The sequence below is a fragment of the Octopus bimaculoides genome, chromosome 14, assembly GCF_046866305.1.
Source record: "Octopus bimaculoides isolate indiv1 chromosome 14, ASM4686630v1, whole genome shotgun sequence".
NCBI classification, from domain to species: Eukaryota; Metazoa; Mollusca; class Cephalopoda; order Octopoda; family Octopodidae; genus Octopus; species Octopus bimaculoides.
Genome location: NC_142941.1, coordinates 28,444,356 through 28,464,405, shown reverse-complemented (window position 1 = coordinate 28,464,405; position 20,050 = coordinate 28,444,356). Strand labels below are relative to the sequence as shown.

At 32.9% G+C, this 20,050-nt stretch overlaps 1 protein-coding gene and 1 long non-coding RNA gene across 7 annotated transcripts in view; one reads left to right on the top strand and one right to left on the bottom strand.

Moving 5' to 3' along the window:
- Window positions 1-20,050, top strand: part of LOC149132659 (uncharacterized) — a 65,861-nt gene that overhangs the window by 36,590 nt on the left and 9,221 nt on the right. For 2 of the 3 annotated variants that reach the window (XR_016244264.1, XR_016244265.1), the window contains exon 2: window positions 16,591-16,711. This is a non-coding gene — a long non-coding RNA (uncharacterized LOC149132659). The remainder of the gene's footprint in view (window positions 1-16,590; window positions 16,712-20,050) is intronic. The other variant, XR_016244266.1, reaches the window with a different exon arrangement.
- Window positions 12,600-20,050, bottom strand: part of LOC106878084 (VPS10 domain-containing receptor SorCS3) — a 1,080,069-nt gene continuing 1,072,618 nt past the window's right edge. For all 4 annotated transcript variants that reach the window (XM_089362577.1, XM_052972785.2, XM_089362576.1 and 1 more), the window contains one exon: window positions 12,600-15,834. Coding sequence is in view for 3 of the 4 variants with exons in the window: in XM_052972785.2 (XP_052828745.2) it covers window positions 15,752-15,834 (83 nt within the window). In the remaining variant the exon portion in view is untranslated. The remainder of the gene's footprint in view (window positions 15,835-20,050) is intronic.

Sequence of the window (20,050 nt, the reverse complement as noted above, 5' to 3'; positions counted from 1 at the left end):
GAGGTTGGTGATTGTGGAATTGTTGGGAATGTTTTTAACTTTGGTGTTATATGTATTGCTTGAATTTCTTTGACATATGAAATATATGTATTTTCACTGGGTTTGTAAAAGAGAGTTGTGTAGCTCTCGAATTTTAGGGATTCACACAGACACACAGACAGACAGACACACATTCTCATCTTTATATATAGATATATATATATACACACACACACGCACCCAAACACACGTATATATATGTATATCAATATAAATATATGAAAGTCAATGAAGTTTCGTAAAAGAAGGTGATCATGTACATATTTTCTTGCTGTTGTGATTATAACACCTCGTTGTAAACAATGTTCCTTGTTTTCCCTTGTGGAGCATATGCAAATAGGTTTTTTTTTTGCTGCCCACTCTTGAGCAGCCAACATACAGTTGTCCATGTGAGAAGCGGGGCTCTTCCAAGAGAAGACCAGCTACAGACAGTGCTCATCTGTTATGTTCGGGTTAAAATTTCATCTACATCAAAAATATATGAATTTTCATGGGAGTTATGGCCGTTATGCATAGAATATAATTTCCAAATTGCAGACAAAATTTACATTCGATAAATGTCTTAGAATAACCAGTCTCTCATCTGGGAAGGCCTTGAAGTGTGTTGCAGTGATAATAAAAAGACTCAAAGGAGGTCTGCAACGAAATAATTTTACTCAATACTTTGCAAGTGAACCAGTGGAGGCAAAGATGCGTCTCATTTACTTGACAATTTATGCACCACATTGCAGAAATCACAATGTAAGTATATCTGAAAGGGTAGTCTTACACTGTTGTACCGCTGAATTACAAATAATGCTCATCTGTTCTGTTCGGGTTAAAATTTCATCAACATCAAAAATATATGAATTTTCATGGGAGTTATGGCCGTTATGCATAGAATGTAATTTCCAAATTTCATAAAGATCCATTCAGTACTTTTGACGTAGTTTTGGATAAGAAAACAAATGACTAATGTGTGTGATGGGTGTATATATGTATAGATATCTGTATGTATGTATATATATGTATATATGTGTACATATTACATGTACATCTATATATATATACATCTACACATATGTATACATATACATGTATGCATATATATCTATACATATACATCTATATATATATACATATACATCTCTCTCTGTCTCTCTGAAAGTATCTGTCATTACAGTATCGAAATGTGATTGTTTCAGTTAGAGGAATAACGTGTACATATACATCTATATGTATACATATACATCTCTCTCTCTCTCTTTCTCTCTCTCTGAAAGTATCTGTCATTACAGTATCGAAATGTGATTGTTTCAGTTAGTGGAATAGTTTCATTTTTAAAGTGAAAGTATTTGACATGAGTGTTTTTGTTTCACTTTTGACACGTAATCTATATATATAAAAATGAGAATGTCTGTCTGTCTGTGTGTGTGTGTATCCCTAAAACTCGAGAACTACGCAACCAATTTCATTCAAATTTTACACATGCCTTACTTAGGGTTCCAGTTGTGTTTTAGTCAAAAAAAATTTTTTTTAACTTCTTGCAGAGTTCGAGCCCACGGCAACATAATATCTCCTCCACTATTTAAGTATTAAGTGTCAAAAGTGAAACAAAAACACTCATGTCAAATACTTTCACTTTAAAAATGAAACTATTCCACTAACTGAAACAATTACATTTCGATACTGTAATGACAGATACTTTCAGAGAGAGAGAAAGAGAGAGAGAGAGAGGGAGATGTATATGTATATATATATAGATGTATATGTATACGTATATGTATAGATATATATGCATACATGTATATGTATACATATGTGTAGATGTATATATATATAGATGTACATGTAATATGTACACATATATACATATATATACATACATACAGATATCTATACATATATACACCCATCACACACATTAGTCATTTGTTTTCTTATCCAAAACCACGTCAAAAGTACTGAATGGATCTTTATGAAATTTGGAAATTACATTCTATGCATAACGGCCATAACTCCCATGAAATTTCATATATTTTTGATGTTGATGAAATTTTAACCCGAACATAACAGATGAGCATTATTTGTAATTCAACGGTACAACAGTGTAAAACTACCCTTTCAGATATACTTACATTGTGATTTCTGCAATGTGGTGCATAAATTGTCAAGTAAATGATACGCATCTTTGCCTCCACTGATTCACTTGCAAAGTATTGAGTAAAATTATTTCATTGCAGACCTCATTTGAGTCTTTTTATTATCACTGCGACACACATAGTCCCCAGTTGGTAACATTGATTTCAAGGCCTTCCCAGATGAGAGACTGGTTATTCTAAGACATTTATCGATTGTAAATTTTGTCTGCAATTTGGAAATTATATTCTATGCATAACGGCCATAACTCCCATGAAAATTCATATATTTTTGATGTTGATGAAATTTTAACCCGAACATAACATATGAGCACTGTCTGTAGCTGGTCTTCTCTTGGAAGAGCCCCGCTTCTCACATGGACAATTGTATGTTGGCTGCTCAAGAGTGGGCAGCAAAAAAAAACCTATTTGCATATGCTCCACAAGGGAAAACAAGGAACATTATTTACAACGAGGTGTTATAATCACAACAGCAAGAAAATATGTACATGATCACCTTCTTTTACGAAACTTCATTGACTTTCATATATTTATATTGATATACATATATATATGTGTGTTTGGGTGCGTGTGTGTGTGTGTATATATATCTCTATATATAAAGATGAGAATGTGTGTCTGTCTGTCTGTGTGTCTGTGTGAATCCCTAAAACTCGAGAGCTACACAACTCTCTTTTACAAACCCAGTGAAAATACATATATTTCATATGTCAAAGAAATTCAAGCAATACATATAACACCAAAGTTAAAAACATTCCCAACAATTCCACAATCCCAATCCTCCAGAGCTATTGAAGAAACTGTTATCATCAACTGACCAAGATTCCTAACATTTGCAAAACAAAATTAGACAATACGACGCTGTACTACAGATGACATCATTTAGAACCACAAGCGATTTAACTGAGGCAGCATTCATCCAAACTTTCAAGATCCAACCTCAGATTTATCATCGCATTGTCTCTCTACTACCTCTGTCAAATGAATCACCAAAATTGGCCTTTCATTATTTATAATATGTACCTGTTTGTTTGGTTACGAAATAAGATACACAAAAACGTGTTTCTGAATTACGTGTATTTACTTTATATACATATGAGTTGAAAACTTTCTTCTAACATTCCACTTAATATCTATGTTCCATGCTGGCATGGATTGGAGAGTTATTAATGTAGAAATATGGTATCGTAGCTACTAACAGTTGAGGGTTGCGTAGTCTAGACGGCGTTTTTAGATTTCATTATTCTCTGTAACCCGGGCAACGCCGGGTGTTTCTGCTAGTACTTAAATAGTGGAGGAGATATTATGTTGCCGTGGGCTCGAACTCTGCAAGAAGTTAAACATTTTTTTTGACTAAAACACAACTGGAACCCTAAGTAAGGCATGTGTAAAATTTGAATGAAATTGGTTGCGTAGTTCTCGAGTTTTAGGAATACACCCACACACACACAGACAGACAGACAGGCACACATTCTCATTTTTATATATATAGATATCTTTGTACCGACAAAATTAATCTTTCAGCCTTGCTTCATAATTAACACTGTGCACTTATTTACCCCAAACTATAGTCCAATATTCTTCCTGAATATTCTTACTGTTTAGAGCAGACAATTCATATCTTTTTCAATTTTGCTACACAGTTTGAAGTCATTCTTATATAGTAGCTGATTTATTTTCATCCTGATTTTGGCAATCTCATAAGTATGCCTGGATTTTCTCAGTTTGATTTTCAGAGGGATGGTAAAAAGTAATGGTAGGAGTGAGTCTTTATGAAATATCCCCCGCATACTTTTGCATTTTCTGATGATTCATTTCATTATTTTATTTCTAGTTTCCACGAGCTCATTATGCTTTCTAAAAAAACTAACATTCTCATTGACCCTAAGTGTCCTCAAATACTTCTAATGTCAACAGTGTGGAACATTATCATTAGCTTTCTTGGGAATGGGTCTGTCCAGCTAAAAGTTAAGTTCTTATTCATTCTTCACTTAGTATCAGGCTATTGATATACAACAAATCAGCAATTCCCTTTGACTTCTTTCTTTCTGCATCCCTTTTGCTCTCCTGGCAATTGATTCATCTTCTTCAAAATGTTATACATTTCATTTGCTTTGATTAATTTCCAGAGTAGTGTTAAGCATGTAATTGGCCTATAATCATTAACTTCTCCTCCCTTTTTGTTGTCCTTCTGTATTTGCACTGTATTTTTTTAATCCATGTTGTTGTTCCATTCCCTTGCTGCTCATTCTCATTGTTCAGCTGTTGGTGAAATTTTATTTCATTGTTTCTGAAGAGCCTGTCCTGCTGATACTGTTTTATTCTTCGATGATGTTTAGTTATTTTTTCTATTGGTATCTAGTTATTATTATTATTATTATTATTATTATTATTATTATTATTATTATTATTATTCAGTAGTTTTTTTTTATAGCATGCTTTCACTTCACTACCGAGTACAGCTCTGTGTGCCTTGGGTATGTGCTGTGGTTTGCTGTGATGCTCTTATGGTTACTGTATTGAAAGTGTTTTGCATAGGATGTGTGCAGTGCTCAGTAGTGCAATTTTCTGTATGTTATATATACTTGTAAGTCCTGGTGTTTTTGTTTTGTATTTGTCTGAATATTTTTTTTATTATACCTAAGGTACTTACTATAATAGGAATTGTTTCTGTTTTTAGATTCCACATTCGAGTTACCTCCATTTCCAGTTCTTTGTATTTTAAAAGTTTCTCCATTTCTTTTAGAGAAACGTTGTCATCTGCTGGTATTGATACATCAATTAGAAAGCATTTTTTTCTTCATGATCTCTGACAACTATATCTGGCCTATTGGCCTTAATTTCTCTATCTGTGTGTATTGGCATATCCCATAGTATGGCTGCTTTTATGTTTTCTGTGACCTTTTCTGGTGTGTGCCTATACCATCTTTTTTCTGTTGTTATTCCATAGTGTTGACATAGCTTCCAGTGTATGTTGGTCCCAGCTTTGTCGTGCCTGGGAATATATTCCTTCTTAGCCAGGACTGGGCAGCCAGAGATAATATGGTTTATTGTTTCTTGTCCATCACCACATATTCTGCAGTTACTTGTTATGTTTCTTTTCATTATATGATTTTGGTAATTTCTGGTGGGGAGGCTTTGGTCTTGTGCAGCAATTAAAAATCCTTCAGTCTCTGCTTTGAGTCCTGAGCTTCTCAATCATTGCTGGGATTTTTTGCTGTCTATTTCTTTTGCATTTAGTTTAGTCCAGTATTTGCCATGTAGGCGCTTTTCTTGCCATCGTTTTATCATGATACGTTGCTATTCTAGTTTTAGTTTGGATTTCATTTGTTTTATAGATTTTGTTGTTTCTTCTTCTTCATATTTGTTAGGTAGTATGATTTCTTGTTTGTATTTGTCAGCTTCCTTAAATACCGAAAATAGTTTTTTGTTTTGCTCATGTTTTGTGGCTATTTGTATTAGTTTTCCTTGCTTCTGAAGTAGGTATTTTTGAAGTCCTATGGTGGTTATTTTATAATAGTTTTCCAACTGTATAAGACCCCTATCACCTTCTGTATGTTGTATATATAGCCTTTCTGTGTCAGATTTTGGGTGGTGCATCCTAGATCGTGTCATTATTTTTCTTGTTTTCCTGTTTATTTTGGTTAGTTCATTTAGTGTCCTGTTAAGGATATTGTAGCTGTAACTTATAACTGGGACGGCTAAAGTGTTAATACCTATTATCTTGTTTTTAGCATTGAGCTCTGTTTTCAGTATTGATCTAACTCGTCTATAGTATTCTTTCTTTATTTTCTCTTTCATTTGTGTGTGTTGTATCCTATCTAGTTCATTGATTCCTAAATATTTGTATGTCTGGCTTTGGTTGAATTCTCTTATTTCATTGGCTTTATCTAGTGTGATGTTGCTACTCTTAATTAGTTTTCCTCTTTTTCAGGGTTGCTTTGGCACATTTTTCTAATCCAAATTTCATATCTATTTCTTTGGTAAATCCATGTACTGTCTGTAGTAGTGTTTCCAGCTGTTTATCAGCTGTATATAGTTTTAGGTCATCCATATATAAAAGGTGGCTGATTGTTTTGCTGTAGCATTTGTATCCACATCCAGTTCTATTTAGCAAGTCAGTTAAAGGTGTGAGTGCCAAGCAGAACAGGAGTGGAGAGAGCATGTCTCCCTGAAATATTCCTCTTCTAATGGGGATGGCTTTGGTTTTCATGAGTCCCTCTTTTGTTTGGAGCTATAGCACTGTCTGCTATTTATTTATAGGGTGTCTTATGTATTTTATAATTATTGGTGCTACCTTGTTTATGGCTAGTGTTTTGAGGATCCACGTGTGGGGAACACTATCAAAAGCCTTTTGGTAGTCGATCCATTATTATTATTATTATTATTATTATTATTATTATTATTATTATTATTATTATTATTATTATTATTATGTGTTTGACTTTTGCTTTGTATTTGTACAAGTTGATTCCAAGTCTCACCCAGAGACTTCAAGACTAGGTTGTCATATATTTGGTTTTGCACATAGTATTGTTCTAGAGAATGTTTAAGAAAACAAGAAAATTATAAGTTTGTTTTAAAATTTGAGATTACATGGGCAGTTCCCATGAGCGCTATCTTTTGAATTTCTGCCATTTTTGGGTTTCCTGATATCTGAGCTAGGTAGGAATCAGTCCCTTTTGCTATCATTCTTAGGGCACCTATGACAACAGATATTGTTTTAGTCTTGCGGTTCCACATTTTGCTAATTTCTGTTTTAAGATCTTTATACCTGCCCAGTTTTTGGTAGGTCTTGACACATACATTTAGCTGTAGAAACCATGCCAAAGCAGACATAGAGCCTGTCAGAGACCTCTGGCTTGTCTGTTCTTGTCAAATGGTCCAACCCATGCTAGCATGGAAAAAGGACATTAAATGATGATGATTATTTTGGAAGCAAAACTGATAGAGTATTGAACGATGTTCTTGTAGTTGTGTTATGATTAACATGTTGAAATATCAGCCAGAGAAAGAATTACCTTCAAGACATTTTAGATATAAAGTACAATTTGTTGTGGGCATGTTGTGTGTGTGAATCAAGAAATAATGAAATTATCAAAAGATGAGAGTTGAAAAGTCTCATATAAATTTAGGACATATCTCTGGTTTCAACAGAAATAATCTCTTAGAGGTTGGGTGGTGCGAATTATCTTTAAATCTGCATTTAATAAATGTGGGTTTAAAGACAAATAACCTCTGGCTGGAATTAAAAGAAAGCCCTATAAATAGCTGGACTCCAGAGTTTTTACAAACTTACCAAAAGGTTTCACGAGGCCTTTAGGGATGAAAATTAAACTTTTCTTTTTGTGTGTCAGCACTTATCAAAAATGGTTAACTGGAAAAATTGTCGGTAGGTGTTACAATAGGGTTCAAGTATATTAGCCAGGTTAACTTTGGTCCAAATTATCAATTACTTGTGATAATTATCTCTAGTCTATATTACCAAATGTAGAAATATTGGTTTCAAATTCAGGGAAGGGTGTAAGTCGATTACATTGCCCTTAGTGTTCAACTGATACATATTTTATCATCCCTGAAAGGATGAAAGGCAAAGTCAACCTCAATGGAATTTGAACTCAGAACATAAAGATGGACAAAATGCTGTTAAGAATTTTGCCTGGCATGGTAATGATACTGCCAGCTTGTTTTGTCTTACCAAATGTAGTGATTCAAGAAAGACTATCTGCTACATGTTGTTTGGTTGTGAACCATCATGTTCTGAGTTCAAGTCAGGATGTAGCTGAGTTAATTTTCATTTCTCTTGGGGTTGATCAAATAAGTACAAATCAGGTACTGGGCTTCATTTAATCAATTACATCAGGGATGGAGAACCTTTTTAGATCCATGGTCACACTACAAATCTATAAGGATCTTTGTGTTTCATTTTACAAGTATGAGTTTACCAGCAATCCTACTAATCCCATTAATTAAAAATATATGATATTAAGCAGCTGATTATAATGCTTAAATTTCATGGCACCAAAGATGTCACATAGTATGTTTTGAAAGATGTCACATAGTAATGTTGTAACCTTATGTTGTTTCTTTACAAGAAGGTTAATTTTACTTTCGCTTTGGAAAACTTACTAATGTCAGATTAGAAAATGATAATGCAGAAATTCTTAGTTAATGTTCCCATCATGGCTTTGTGACTAAGAAGCTTGCATTGCAACTGTGATTTCAGATTAATTCCTACTGCTTACATCTTGGGCCAGTGGCTTCTACTATAGCTCCAGGCTGACCAATACTTCTGAGGGAATTTGCTAGATGGAATCTGTGTGGAAGCTCATCATATGTGTGTGTGTGTTTTCATGTATTTATCCCTCACCACTTAAAAACTGGTGTTGGTTTGTTTGCATCCTGTACCTTAGTAGTTTGACAAAAGACACCAAGAGAATAAATACCAGATTTTAAAAAAATAAGTACTAGAGGTGATTTCTTTGTCTAAGCCTTTCAAAATGGTGCCCCAGCATGGCCAGAGTCCAATGATTGAAACAAGTAAAAGAAAGGTTCATATAGTAACTGTTTACATTGGTAAGTAGTAGAAAACAGTGAGGCAATTTTCACACCATGATTCTTCAAAAGCGGATAGTTTCCAATATCTATATTGAATTTATAAAATTCCAAAATAGATTACCTATTAAATATGGATATCAAAGTATTATCTGATTGAAAATGAATTAATTCAAGTTGCAAGGAATCATGGGCATCCTCTGGCTTCACATCAAAAGAAATTTCATATATTTGTAGATTTAGCTTATGATTTTGTAAATCTCAATATTTCTTTTGAAATTGATCCCCATGATCGAAACAGTCTGCAGCATATAGCATATTCCACTATTGATTTGATTTGATTTTGGTTTCTCTTCTTTTGGTACTGGAAAATATACCAGACAGTTTTTTTTTTCCATTTGAGTTATAATCAGTTGCAGCATTGATTCCAAACTCATGATGTTAGTAATAATAGAGTTAATAAGATGATTTGGTTCTTGTAATTATAAACTTAGATCATTTATGTGGCTAGTGATATTGATCAAAATTACCAGATCACATAACCATTTTCACTCATTTATTTTCATTAAAAGAATGCCTTCAACATTCATGAAGAATCTCACTTCATCTCTCATTTTATAGAAGTACTTGCTTCACTACCAAACTTCAAAATGGTATAATATATTCACAATATTCTATTTTGAGATCTTTCAGTCTCTTTGAATGTCTACATTATGTTGGTGAATAAGACAATGACACATTATTAAGGTGTTGAATCTTAGTTGAATGCATCTCTAATGCTTTTTCACTTAAAGCAACAAGTCTTTTTTTGAGATCCTACTGTAGAGGGATAATATATATAATCCAGCTGCTAAGTTTTTCATAGCATAAATAAAAATGTTTGTTTATGCTTCAAAGGATGAAAAAAACACAACTTGAACTCAGAGTGAGTAGAGCCAGAACTGATACTTTGTGATATTCAATCTGATGCTCTCCAGCATTTACTTCTTAGATGTGTAGTTTTATTTTTTCTGGAATTAGCAAACACAGTTCCTAACTTGGTTGTGATATGAAAGTATTTTGTCATGTTTTTGAAAATAAATTCCTGTTTGTATTAAGACTCTTTTAAAAATGCTACTTTCACTAAACACAAAGTTCTCAGTTTTTCAAATTCTTTGCATTTGGTCAAGATTGCACATTTTCTAAACTGCAACTGAATAAGAAGAAAGATACACATACTTTCCATTTACTTCTTTGAAAAAAATACTTATGTCTATTTTCTTCCATGACTATCTCTGCAGTGAATGGTTTTATCATGTCTGAACATATTAAATATATCTTTACACAAATAGTGATATCAACCAAAATTACCAGATCACATAACCATTTCTCATCAAACAACTTCCATCAGCTAAATATCAGAAAAGTTATTTAATACTAGCCTTTGCAGTAAGTTACTTCTGTGCCCTTTGAAATGAATTGTAAATGATATGAATTTCAGTCATGCAACATTTACAGTTTATCTAATTTGTAATGAAGGAACTAACAACTAATCTAAACAAAACAGCATCAGTTTACTCTTTCCTATCAATATAACATCACCATGATTTAACAATACTTAATAGCATACAATAAAGGCACATATTCAGAGGCTAAGGAAACAAATGTAAATTACTAATTGAATATAATAAAAGTGTGACTATTAATTTGTGAGTATTTGAAACTTTGACTTCTGTTACAAGACAAACATTACAGTCAACAAAAATATGTTTATTCCTAATTTCAGTCATTTTATTAGTGAAGAATTTTATGTTTACATATAGGAGAAATTTTACCAACAGTAAGGAGCTTGCTAGCCTTAAACTATATCTTCCTGCAATTTTTTTTTTACCTTCTGCCTTTAACATGGCCACATTCCAATGACTAACAAATTATTATTATTATTGAGTGACACTGAGGTACAAATATACGAAGCCCAATATACCCATCATGACAACCCGTCTGACAACCATATGTGTGTGCAACATGGTGATCTTATATCAAGATAAACAGTGTATGATCTTGCAGGTGGGGCCCATTAAGAATTTTCTTCAGATTGAGTAGCCCATCCTGCTCAAAAAGTCCCTGAATGAGGTTTGTTTTAAGGATGATGAAACACCCATGTTTCCAGAAGTGAATTATTCAAACCCCAAAGAATTCTTCTCAACACATGGCTATGATGCTCCCCACTACTACTTCATCTCATGATCAGAGATCCACATATCGTCAGCCACTAAGAGACATGCTCAACTGGTTAAGGTCAAACAATTGACAAGCAAACATGTGGTATTGAGTAGAATATTTGCTTTAGCCCATCTTTTATACCAAGACAAAACAATGTACATGATAGCATTTCCAATCAGTTAAGATCAGAAGCTATGAAAGCCACTGCCTGGTACTGCATCAGGGCATTTATTATTATTGTGTATTGAGTGTGTAATGCTTTGGTTTCTTGGCTTGTTGGTGGGAATTTATTTCACTAGGTAAATGTTGTATAGAGTGTGTCTTGTATTTGTGAGTTGTTTTATTTAGGTTATATTATTGTCTCTTGTGTAGGATGTGGGCTTGTTCCTAGCAGGGCTATTTTTTGGACAGTGTGTAGTGTTGAGGATCCACGTATAGCTTTTACATTTCTGTTCATATGATTTTTTATCATGCCCAATGCTCCCCATTATTATTATTATTATTATTATTATTATTATTATTATTATTATTATTATTATTATTATTCGATGACAATAATAATGATAATAACAGCAGCAACAACAATAAAAATTTTTTTTTACATTAACAAAAAACAAAACAATATGATAAAATAAACAAATAACAAATAAATAAGTATATAAATATTGTCATTGCTGTTTGTATGATGTCCATGATTTCCACTGGGAAACAGGTGATGTTGGATGGTCTTTGTCCTCATCTGACCATTACTCGAGAGCTAGCTCTTGACTTGTAGCTCTTCTGCTTTCATCCAAGGGAAGAAACTGTTGGCCACTGACAGAGTGTCACCAGATTGTACCCCAGGTAACTAAGGAACCATATCGACCCCAGTTTTTTAATCAGAGTGTTCCTTCTCCTTCACAGACTGCTGACTAAGGCTAATGAGTTCTGTCCACCCATTTTTGGATGGCCATTGACTCTTCTGAGTTCCTCTTACCTTTGCAGATTCTTGTTTTTCCACCCACAGGGTTTCCAAAAACCAATTTTCACTCTCTTCATGAAGCATACTTAGTGGGATTAGTTGCTAATGGCCCAAACATGTCACATGTTAATTATTGCCATTTAAAAAAAAATTGGCTAAGTTATCATTATATTACTACTATCACACCACTTTTACCTATTATTTTCATTAGTAATTCTGCTAGCACAATTACTATTACTATTACTTGTTGGTGGTGTTGTCAATGGCAGTGGTAAATCTGTTGTGATCTGTGTTGTTGTTGTTGTTGTCCTAGTTGTTATCATCTTCCTTGTTCAGGCTATTTTCCACACCACAACCAAACATCACCCAATAACATAACATGCCTTACATAAAACATTCTATATAATCACCATCTGGACACTAAAACACAACTCATATGATTCTCACTATTTATCTCAGTAATACAAAACATGAAACACCACACAACGAAGTAACAAATCACTCATTACATATACTCTATACAACAGGTGAAACTCTAAAATAACACCAGGAACAACAAACACAAAGCAAAACTAATAAAGTATACAAATACATTTCAATACCCTCCATAGACAATACTGCATGCATTTCAGTGACACAAATGTGTATTGGGTAGTGCAGTAGAGACATATGAAGCAGTTAATCATAATAACAACAGCAGCAGCAATAATAATATTTTTTTAATTTAATTTTTTTTTTACAATTGTTTGGTTACAAAGAAAAGAAAATGTGATTTATTTATTTCAATAATAATAATAATAATAATAATAATAATAATAAGGATGTTTTGCAACCCATTACATCATTGGAGCACTACTTAAGTCTTCTGCTTCCTGGAGACTATCATAGAACATGAAAAAAGGTATAAACATCACTTTTATCAATTTAGTTTTCTATTTCATACTTACAAACTTGGCTGTAGATGACAGCTTGTTGCGAGAGACATTTCAAACCACTTGACTTCTTTTTGTAAAACTATATAAGGATGGAAGTTTACAGTTGTGCCCCAACAATTTAATAGGTTTCAGAACATACATTATATATACATTAATATACATGCACTTCACTAACATGTGTATATTATACACGCATGCGTATATATCTATACACATGCACACATAGACACAAACTTTTGATAAATGCCTTCTTGGCCTCCGAGTTAATTTTGTAACTTTTTGCTGATTAAAAGTAAAAAAATTCTACGTATTCATACACTGAGTTTTATTTCTCCTGTTTGTTCTACCAAATTTCTGTCTTCCAATTTATATATATATATATATATATATATATACACTTATTAACATACATTTATAGTTATATGTATGCATATATATTTGTATGTATGTGTATATGTGTTTATAAAATATATATGTGTGTATATATAATATATAGCATAAAAGTTAAGAATTCACTCTCTCACCGACAAACTACAAACCTTGAAGCCTCTCACTAAACTCCTGACTGATACAAATTCAATAATGAACATGATCATTACAATCTTCATGAAGTTATCAACTTTTACATTAAATATTTTCTCAGTGGCTTACCATCTATAACAAGCTGCCATTGTAACATACAATACTCCCACAACATGCAAGAGAAATATAGACAGAAGGTAAACATCCTTATTTTGTGTGTAACAAAGAAACTAATTACAGAATCCATCTTAATACTTAGTATCCATCTTAATACTTAATAACAAAAATATAACTAAATATAACTAAAAAAAAACACCGTTAGTCAGAAAATTCTGGAAACAAACACTAAGAATTGATGATCTAAAAGATCTGATTGTTAATGTAATAATTTTTTCAGACTAATTAACAACCATCATTATTGATAAAACAGATTTTTGTAGCATTTACATATGTCTTAGTTAGTTTCATTGTCAGGATTAGAGTTAAATATGGATTAGAGTTAAATATGGAAACTATATATCTAAACTATATATCTACTAATATTGAATAACTTAAACTTGTAACATTATCTATATGTGTCAGTGACCTACTACAGATTCTGTGCTCAAATCCAGTTTGGTATGATATTGTGTACATCTTGGCATGAGACACTTAATGAGTATCAAAGATCAAACTGGTCAAAACCTAAAATGATATTAAAATGCATTCCAAAACTAACAATGTTGTTAATTGTATGGGAAGTAATTATTGTATTAACTAAACAGAAACAACATTCCTATGTTTCTTTCCTAAGATTAGAAAGAAAAAAAAAACGGGAAAAAGAGACTAAATTTTAATGAATTAATCAGAGGAGGAAGGAAGGAAGTTATCTGCAGGCCAGTGATTTAGCTCAAATCATTGTAATAATAGACTCAATGGCACGCAAGGACAAAAATGGCTCCTCTGCAGATTTCACTTGCACTGTTTCAGATGATCCAAAGCTATGACAGAAGACACTTGCCTAAAATGTTGTGCAGAGAAATTGAACCTATCTCTATGTAGTTACAAAGCAGAGATCAAAACCACAGAGCCATACTTGCAGCCATGAAATAAAATAAATCAACGAATACAGTTACACATCATGTTGTAAAGTCACAAACATGGGTAATGTGCTACGATTAACTGGAAAACTCACCATTATTGTTGTTATTATTATAAATTTTGTGTTTTAATTTAAAATGGAGTAAAACATGACTGCCTTCACTAAAATAATTTAAAGAGAAATATGTTCTCTAAATCCCAAATGTGTTTCTTTAGGTGTTGAAATACTCACTAGATGGAGTTGGATTCCTGCATTTGTTTCAAGCTGATAGTTCACCGTGTCACTCTTATATAAGAAGGGATTGTGTGTGTGTGTGTGTGTGTGTATACATATATATATTATATATGTGTGTGTATGTGTGTATATATATGTATATATGTGTATATATATATATTTAATATATATATATATATATAATGTATATATATAATATGATATATATATAGTATAAATAGATGTGTGTATTTACATAAACGTATATATATATATATATATATATATATATATATATATATATATATACACTTATAATGTAATATGTAATACACATGTACATTGCAGGTATATAGTGAGTATTTTATGGTGAATGTAGTTGACATAACCAAGAATGTAAATATACTTCTTCCACATCCCTCTAAAATAACATCTTTAACAGACAGTTAGACTCTCAGATAGACTGACACACTACAAGCCAGACAAATTCCTAGTTGGCCAATTATATAGATAGATATGTAGATACATAGATAGATAAATCAATAATAACCAAACAAATAGGTACAGTGAAAGACAAAGAAGATAAATAATCGTGTGCATATACACATTCATACATTTGTATATGTATACATTCTAATATTTCTATATATATGCACACATACATATGTATGTATATATATTCATACACTCATACATGTACATACACATATATGCATACATTATAAATACATTTATATATATATATATATATATATATATATATATATATATATATACAAACACATTCTTCAATATGAATAATTTAATTTATTTCAGTTGTGTATGATAAAGGGTTACATGCTTGACTGATATTTTGTGTTCAGACATATCCATCAGTAGGTGACTACATAGACAATTATATCCATCATTTAGAAAATAAATATATGACAACAAATTAGTTAACAATAACAGTAATGAAACAAAAAAAAAAGAAACAGTAAAGGTTATGTACACTGTACACATACTGCCATCTGGTGGACTGGCCTGAAAATTAGGTACCCCCCCAAAAACAAAAAAAAATATATAGAAAAATAAAAATAAGTGGTGTGAGATTTGAATTTCTGGTTTAACAGCGCAAAGCGTGAGGATCAGTTAAATTGGACTGTGAACGCCTGCCTGGCATCATCACTAGAACTGGATTGACTAAGCCTGTAAATAGAAAGAAGCAGAGAGGAAATATTACTTGAAAGAGAGAGAGAGTAGTTTTATGATAAACTGTAAAGAAAAACATAGTAACAAAAAATATGTAAACAAATTGATTGCTTAACTAACGATTTGATTAATTAATCAGTCAATCCTTTTATCACCATTTGTGACCTCATCATTTGCCTCAGGTTTTTTTCACAATGACAAGGACAGGCAAACCAACTGATTGAGTGACTGGAAGGCTTTATTAAATAATTGATTTGTTAATTAGATAATATTTTACTAATAATAAAGAAATCTAATGGAAAAGAAAATGAATATTGTAAAGCAAAGCAAACATTTAATGCTGTCATTTAAAATCCAGAGGACAGTTTGCAGAACATTTTTTAAATAAAGCTGTATTGTTATGAAGAATGAGGAATCTAACACTGGGGGAGGGGTGACCCTTTGGAAGTGAAGAAGGAAGAGAGAGATTAAGAGATGGGCATAATGGCGTTGTCAGGAGCAGGATTAAGTGAATGTATAGACACAAACAGAATGCTTTTAGGACCTCACTTCTGTCTAGACCAGTGGTTCCTGACCATTTTTTTTTATCTACGGATCCCTTTGATTCACATGACTATACCAACAAGGTCTTCACTCTTGCACACTACATCTGATTCCTATGTCCAATTTTCTCTCATCACATTTGCACTTTTATCATACATGCATATTGATACTTCACATCCAATGGAGCATAACTATTTTTTCTCTTTCTAGTATTTGCATGTCCTCTACATTCAGGGCCCACATCAACTACCATGCAGATGGCTGTTCATATGCAAGCATCATACAATCTGCCTTTCCCTTCTGAGAAAGAGACCTTTTGGTACCAAAAAAGGTAATAGCTATCTGAACTTTCTCCATCCTGTTCTTATTTTAGTAACTGTGCTTTCACAACATCTTCCTCCATTGCAAATTAGGTCAATTAGGTAACAGAAATTATCTACTGCCTTTAAGAACCTCCTGGGCATTCAAGAAAATCTATTTCTTGCATGCTCTTAGTGTTCATGGCTCCTGCATTGTGGCAACAAAGTCTACTTTCTTCATTAGGCTTCCTGTGATTTCACTGCACCTCTTGTGTGTCCAAAGATTGCACTCAGTACATTGTATGAGATTTTTGCCTACGCCATTACTATATACTGAGTGATGCCACTTTCCTGAAGTTAAGTAGAGTCCTGTCTGTTTTCCTGCTTACCAGAACTGTGGTCTTTGCTAAGTTAACTTTGAGCCTCTTTCATTCCATGTTTTGCTTTCACTCTTGGAATTTCTTTTACAATTCTACTACAGATTCTACTATAAGAATGAAACCATCAGTATATAGTAATTCTCAAAGTCATTTCTCTTATTGCCTGAAGGGATATGATGAATAGGGATGAGAACTAATTCCTTGTAAACACTTACCTGTACACTAAATTCACATATATAAATATAGTATAGTATAATATAACAACATATAATATATGATAATATATATGAAGAGCATTGTAGTTTGCTTGAAGCGTTGTGATACAGAAGTAAAATAACAAATGTGAGTCCATATAAATCTAGTCATGTTAAGTGTTGTGCACCAGCTTGTACAATACTCAACACTCAAAGACTTGCATTTCTTTATTCCATTCACTTCTGATTATGGGCCTTTGTGTCTGCAATGTAAAGGTTACTAAACTACCACTTTTTGCATTGTAAAAGTTCTCCATTTTCATTATTTTACTACTATAACACACACACACATGCAACAGTGTTCATTTGTCTGTTTTATATAAAGGAATAACAACATTTGATATACATTTGTAGTAACGCCTGCGCATGCGTAGTCTTACGCATGCATAGAATTAAACAAGCAAGCGTTTCCCGCTCAATTCATTCTCTTTCTCGCTGGCCAGCGATTGAGCATGGACGTGTGTTTAAAGCTGTCTCTACATCTTTCGGTCTTATACTCGACAGCTCGTTATTCTCACCTCTAAAGATGTATAACTAAAAGATATGTATGTTTTACCAAGTAAATAAATGTTGTTTAAGTTGTTTAGTCTGGAGTTCAGCGTTCCGTCTATTTCTTCAATTTTATAGTAGAAAGTCAGGTATACAATCTAAAGATGTATAACCCACTTTCTACTAAACATTGATACAGGAATATGTACTGTGTGTCTGTACTATAAGAAAGATACAAAATAATACTTAAAGGTTTTATACACCCAGCTACAAACCATGATGTATGCATTTATCTGTCTAGTGTCCCAGTATAATGCTGGCTGTTTCAAATATTTTATAAACAGATTTAAAGTCCTTATTCCACTAAAGCCAACTAGTAACCAGACTGATCGAAATAGCAACTAAATCTCCATTCAAGCCCACAATAAGAGACATACTTAACTATGCAATTCATGATTATACAAAAGGCTAGTGTAGTCATTGCTGAAACATTATTAATTTTATGTCTGATTGATCAATAATGACCTGGGGTTTAACAGTAACAGTGACAATCATAATAGTCTCAAATTTTGGCACATTTTAGGGGAGGCCTGAAATTTTGTGGAACAGGCAAGATGATTACCATGACCCTACTATTCAACGAGTACTTATTGACCCCCTAAAGGATGAAAGGCAAAGTCAGCTTTGACAGGATTTGAGCTCCAAATGTAAAGAACTGGAAGAAATGCTGCTAGGCATTTTGTTTCTTGTGCTAATGATTCTGCCAGCTTGCTGCCTTAATAATAATAATAATGGTTTCAGATTTTGGCACAAGACCAGTAATTTTAAGAGAGAGAGAAGTTGATTACAACGACCCAGTGTACAACTGGTACTTATTTTATCAACCCAGAAAGGATGAAAGGCAAAGTCAACCATGGCAGAATTTGAATTCAGAACACGAAGACAGATGAAATGCTGCTAAACATTTTGCCCAGTGTGCTAACGATTTTGCCTGCTCACCACCTTAATAATAATAATGATGAGGATTTTAACATTTGCCAGAGAATGGAGAATGATATAGTCATTTATATCAACACCAGCGTTTGACTGGTACTTTATTTTTGTAACTGAAGAGATAAAATACCAGTTTGGTCTTCGCTGAGAATGTAAAGAGAGACTTGTTACAATTTGTGTTGAGGTTTATATAAAGAAACCAGGAGAGGAGAGAAAAAAATTACAACGAATCAAAATGAGATGAAAAGCATACAATATATACAAATAGCTGGATGATGTAAGCAATACTGGTCCAGGAACATTGCCAACTAGGACCAGTGAAGGAATTCCATAGATCTAGGACCATTCTGACTACGAAAGGCACAAGTCTGCTCCCAAATGTTGTTCCACAATCAACAAGTATGTACTTAGATTAGTTTCATTCACTCTAACCATTTTTGCTATATACCTTTTGACAAATTTGCCAGTAGAAAGCATTTAATAATAATAATCTTTTCTACTCTAGGCACAAGAACCCAAATTTTTTGGGGAAGGGGGCCAGTTGATTAGATCGACCCCAGTATGCAACTGGTACTTAATTTATCGACCTCAAAAGGATGAAAGGCAAAGTCGACCTCGGCAGAATTTGAACTCAGAACATAAAGACAGACGAAATACCACTAAGCATTTCGCCCAGCATGCTGATGTGTCTGCCAGCTCACCACCTTCATTTAATAATAATAATGATTTCTAATTTTGAAGGGAAGAGATTACATTTAGCTCAGTACTTGACTGGTACTTTAATTTATCAACACTGAAAGAATGGAATAAAGTTAATCTCAGAGGGATTGAATAAAGAGATACACAGGGCATTTTTTTCAATGCTCTAATGATTCTGCCAATCCTTTGCTTTGTGGTAATAATAATAATCTTTTCTACTACATACACAAAGCCTGAATTTTGGCAAGAGGTGGCTAGATAATTATATTGATCCCAATATTCAAGTGGTACTTATTTTATTGACCCTGGAAGAATGGAATTTGAACTCAAAATGTAAAGATGAATGAAATGCTATTAAGCATTTTGTCAAACACAAAAAATAATTCTGCTAGTTTGCCACCTTTTATTATTATTATTAAGTGAGAGAGCAGTGCATGCCATCAAAATGACACTGGGGTAAAATATACGAAGCCCAATATACCCACCATGACTACCCGTCTGATAAGGGTACATCAGGCACATGCATCACAGCCATATATGCGCAACATGGTGATCT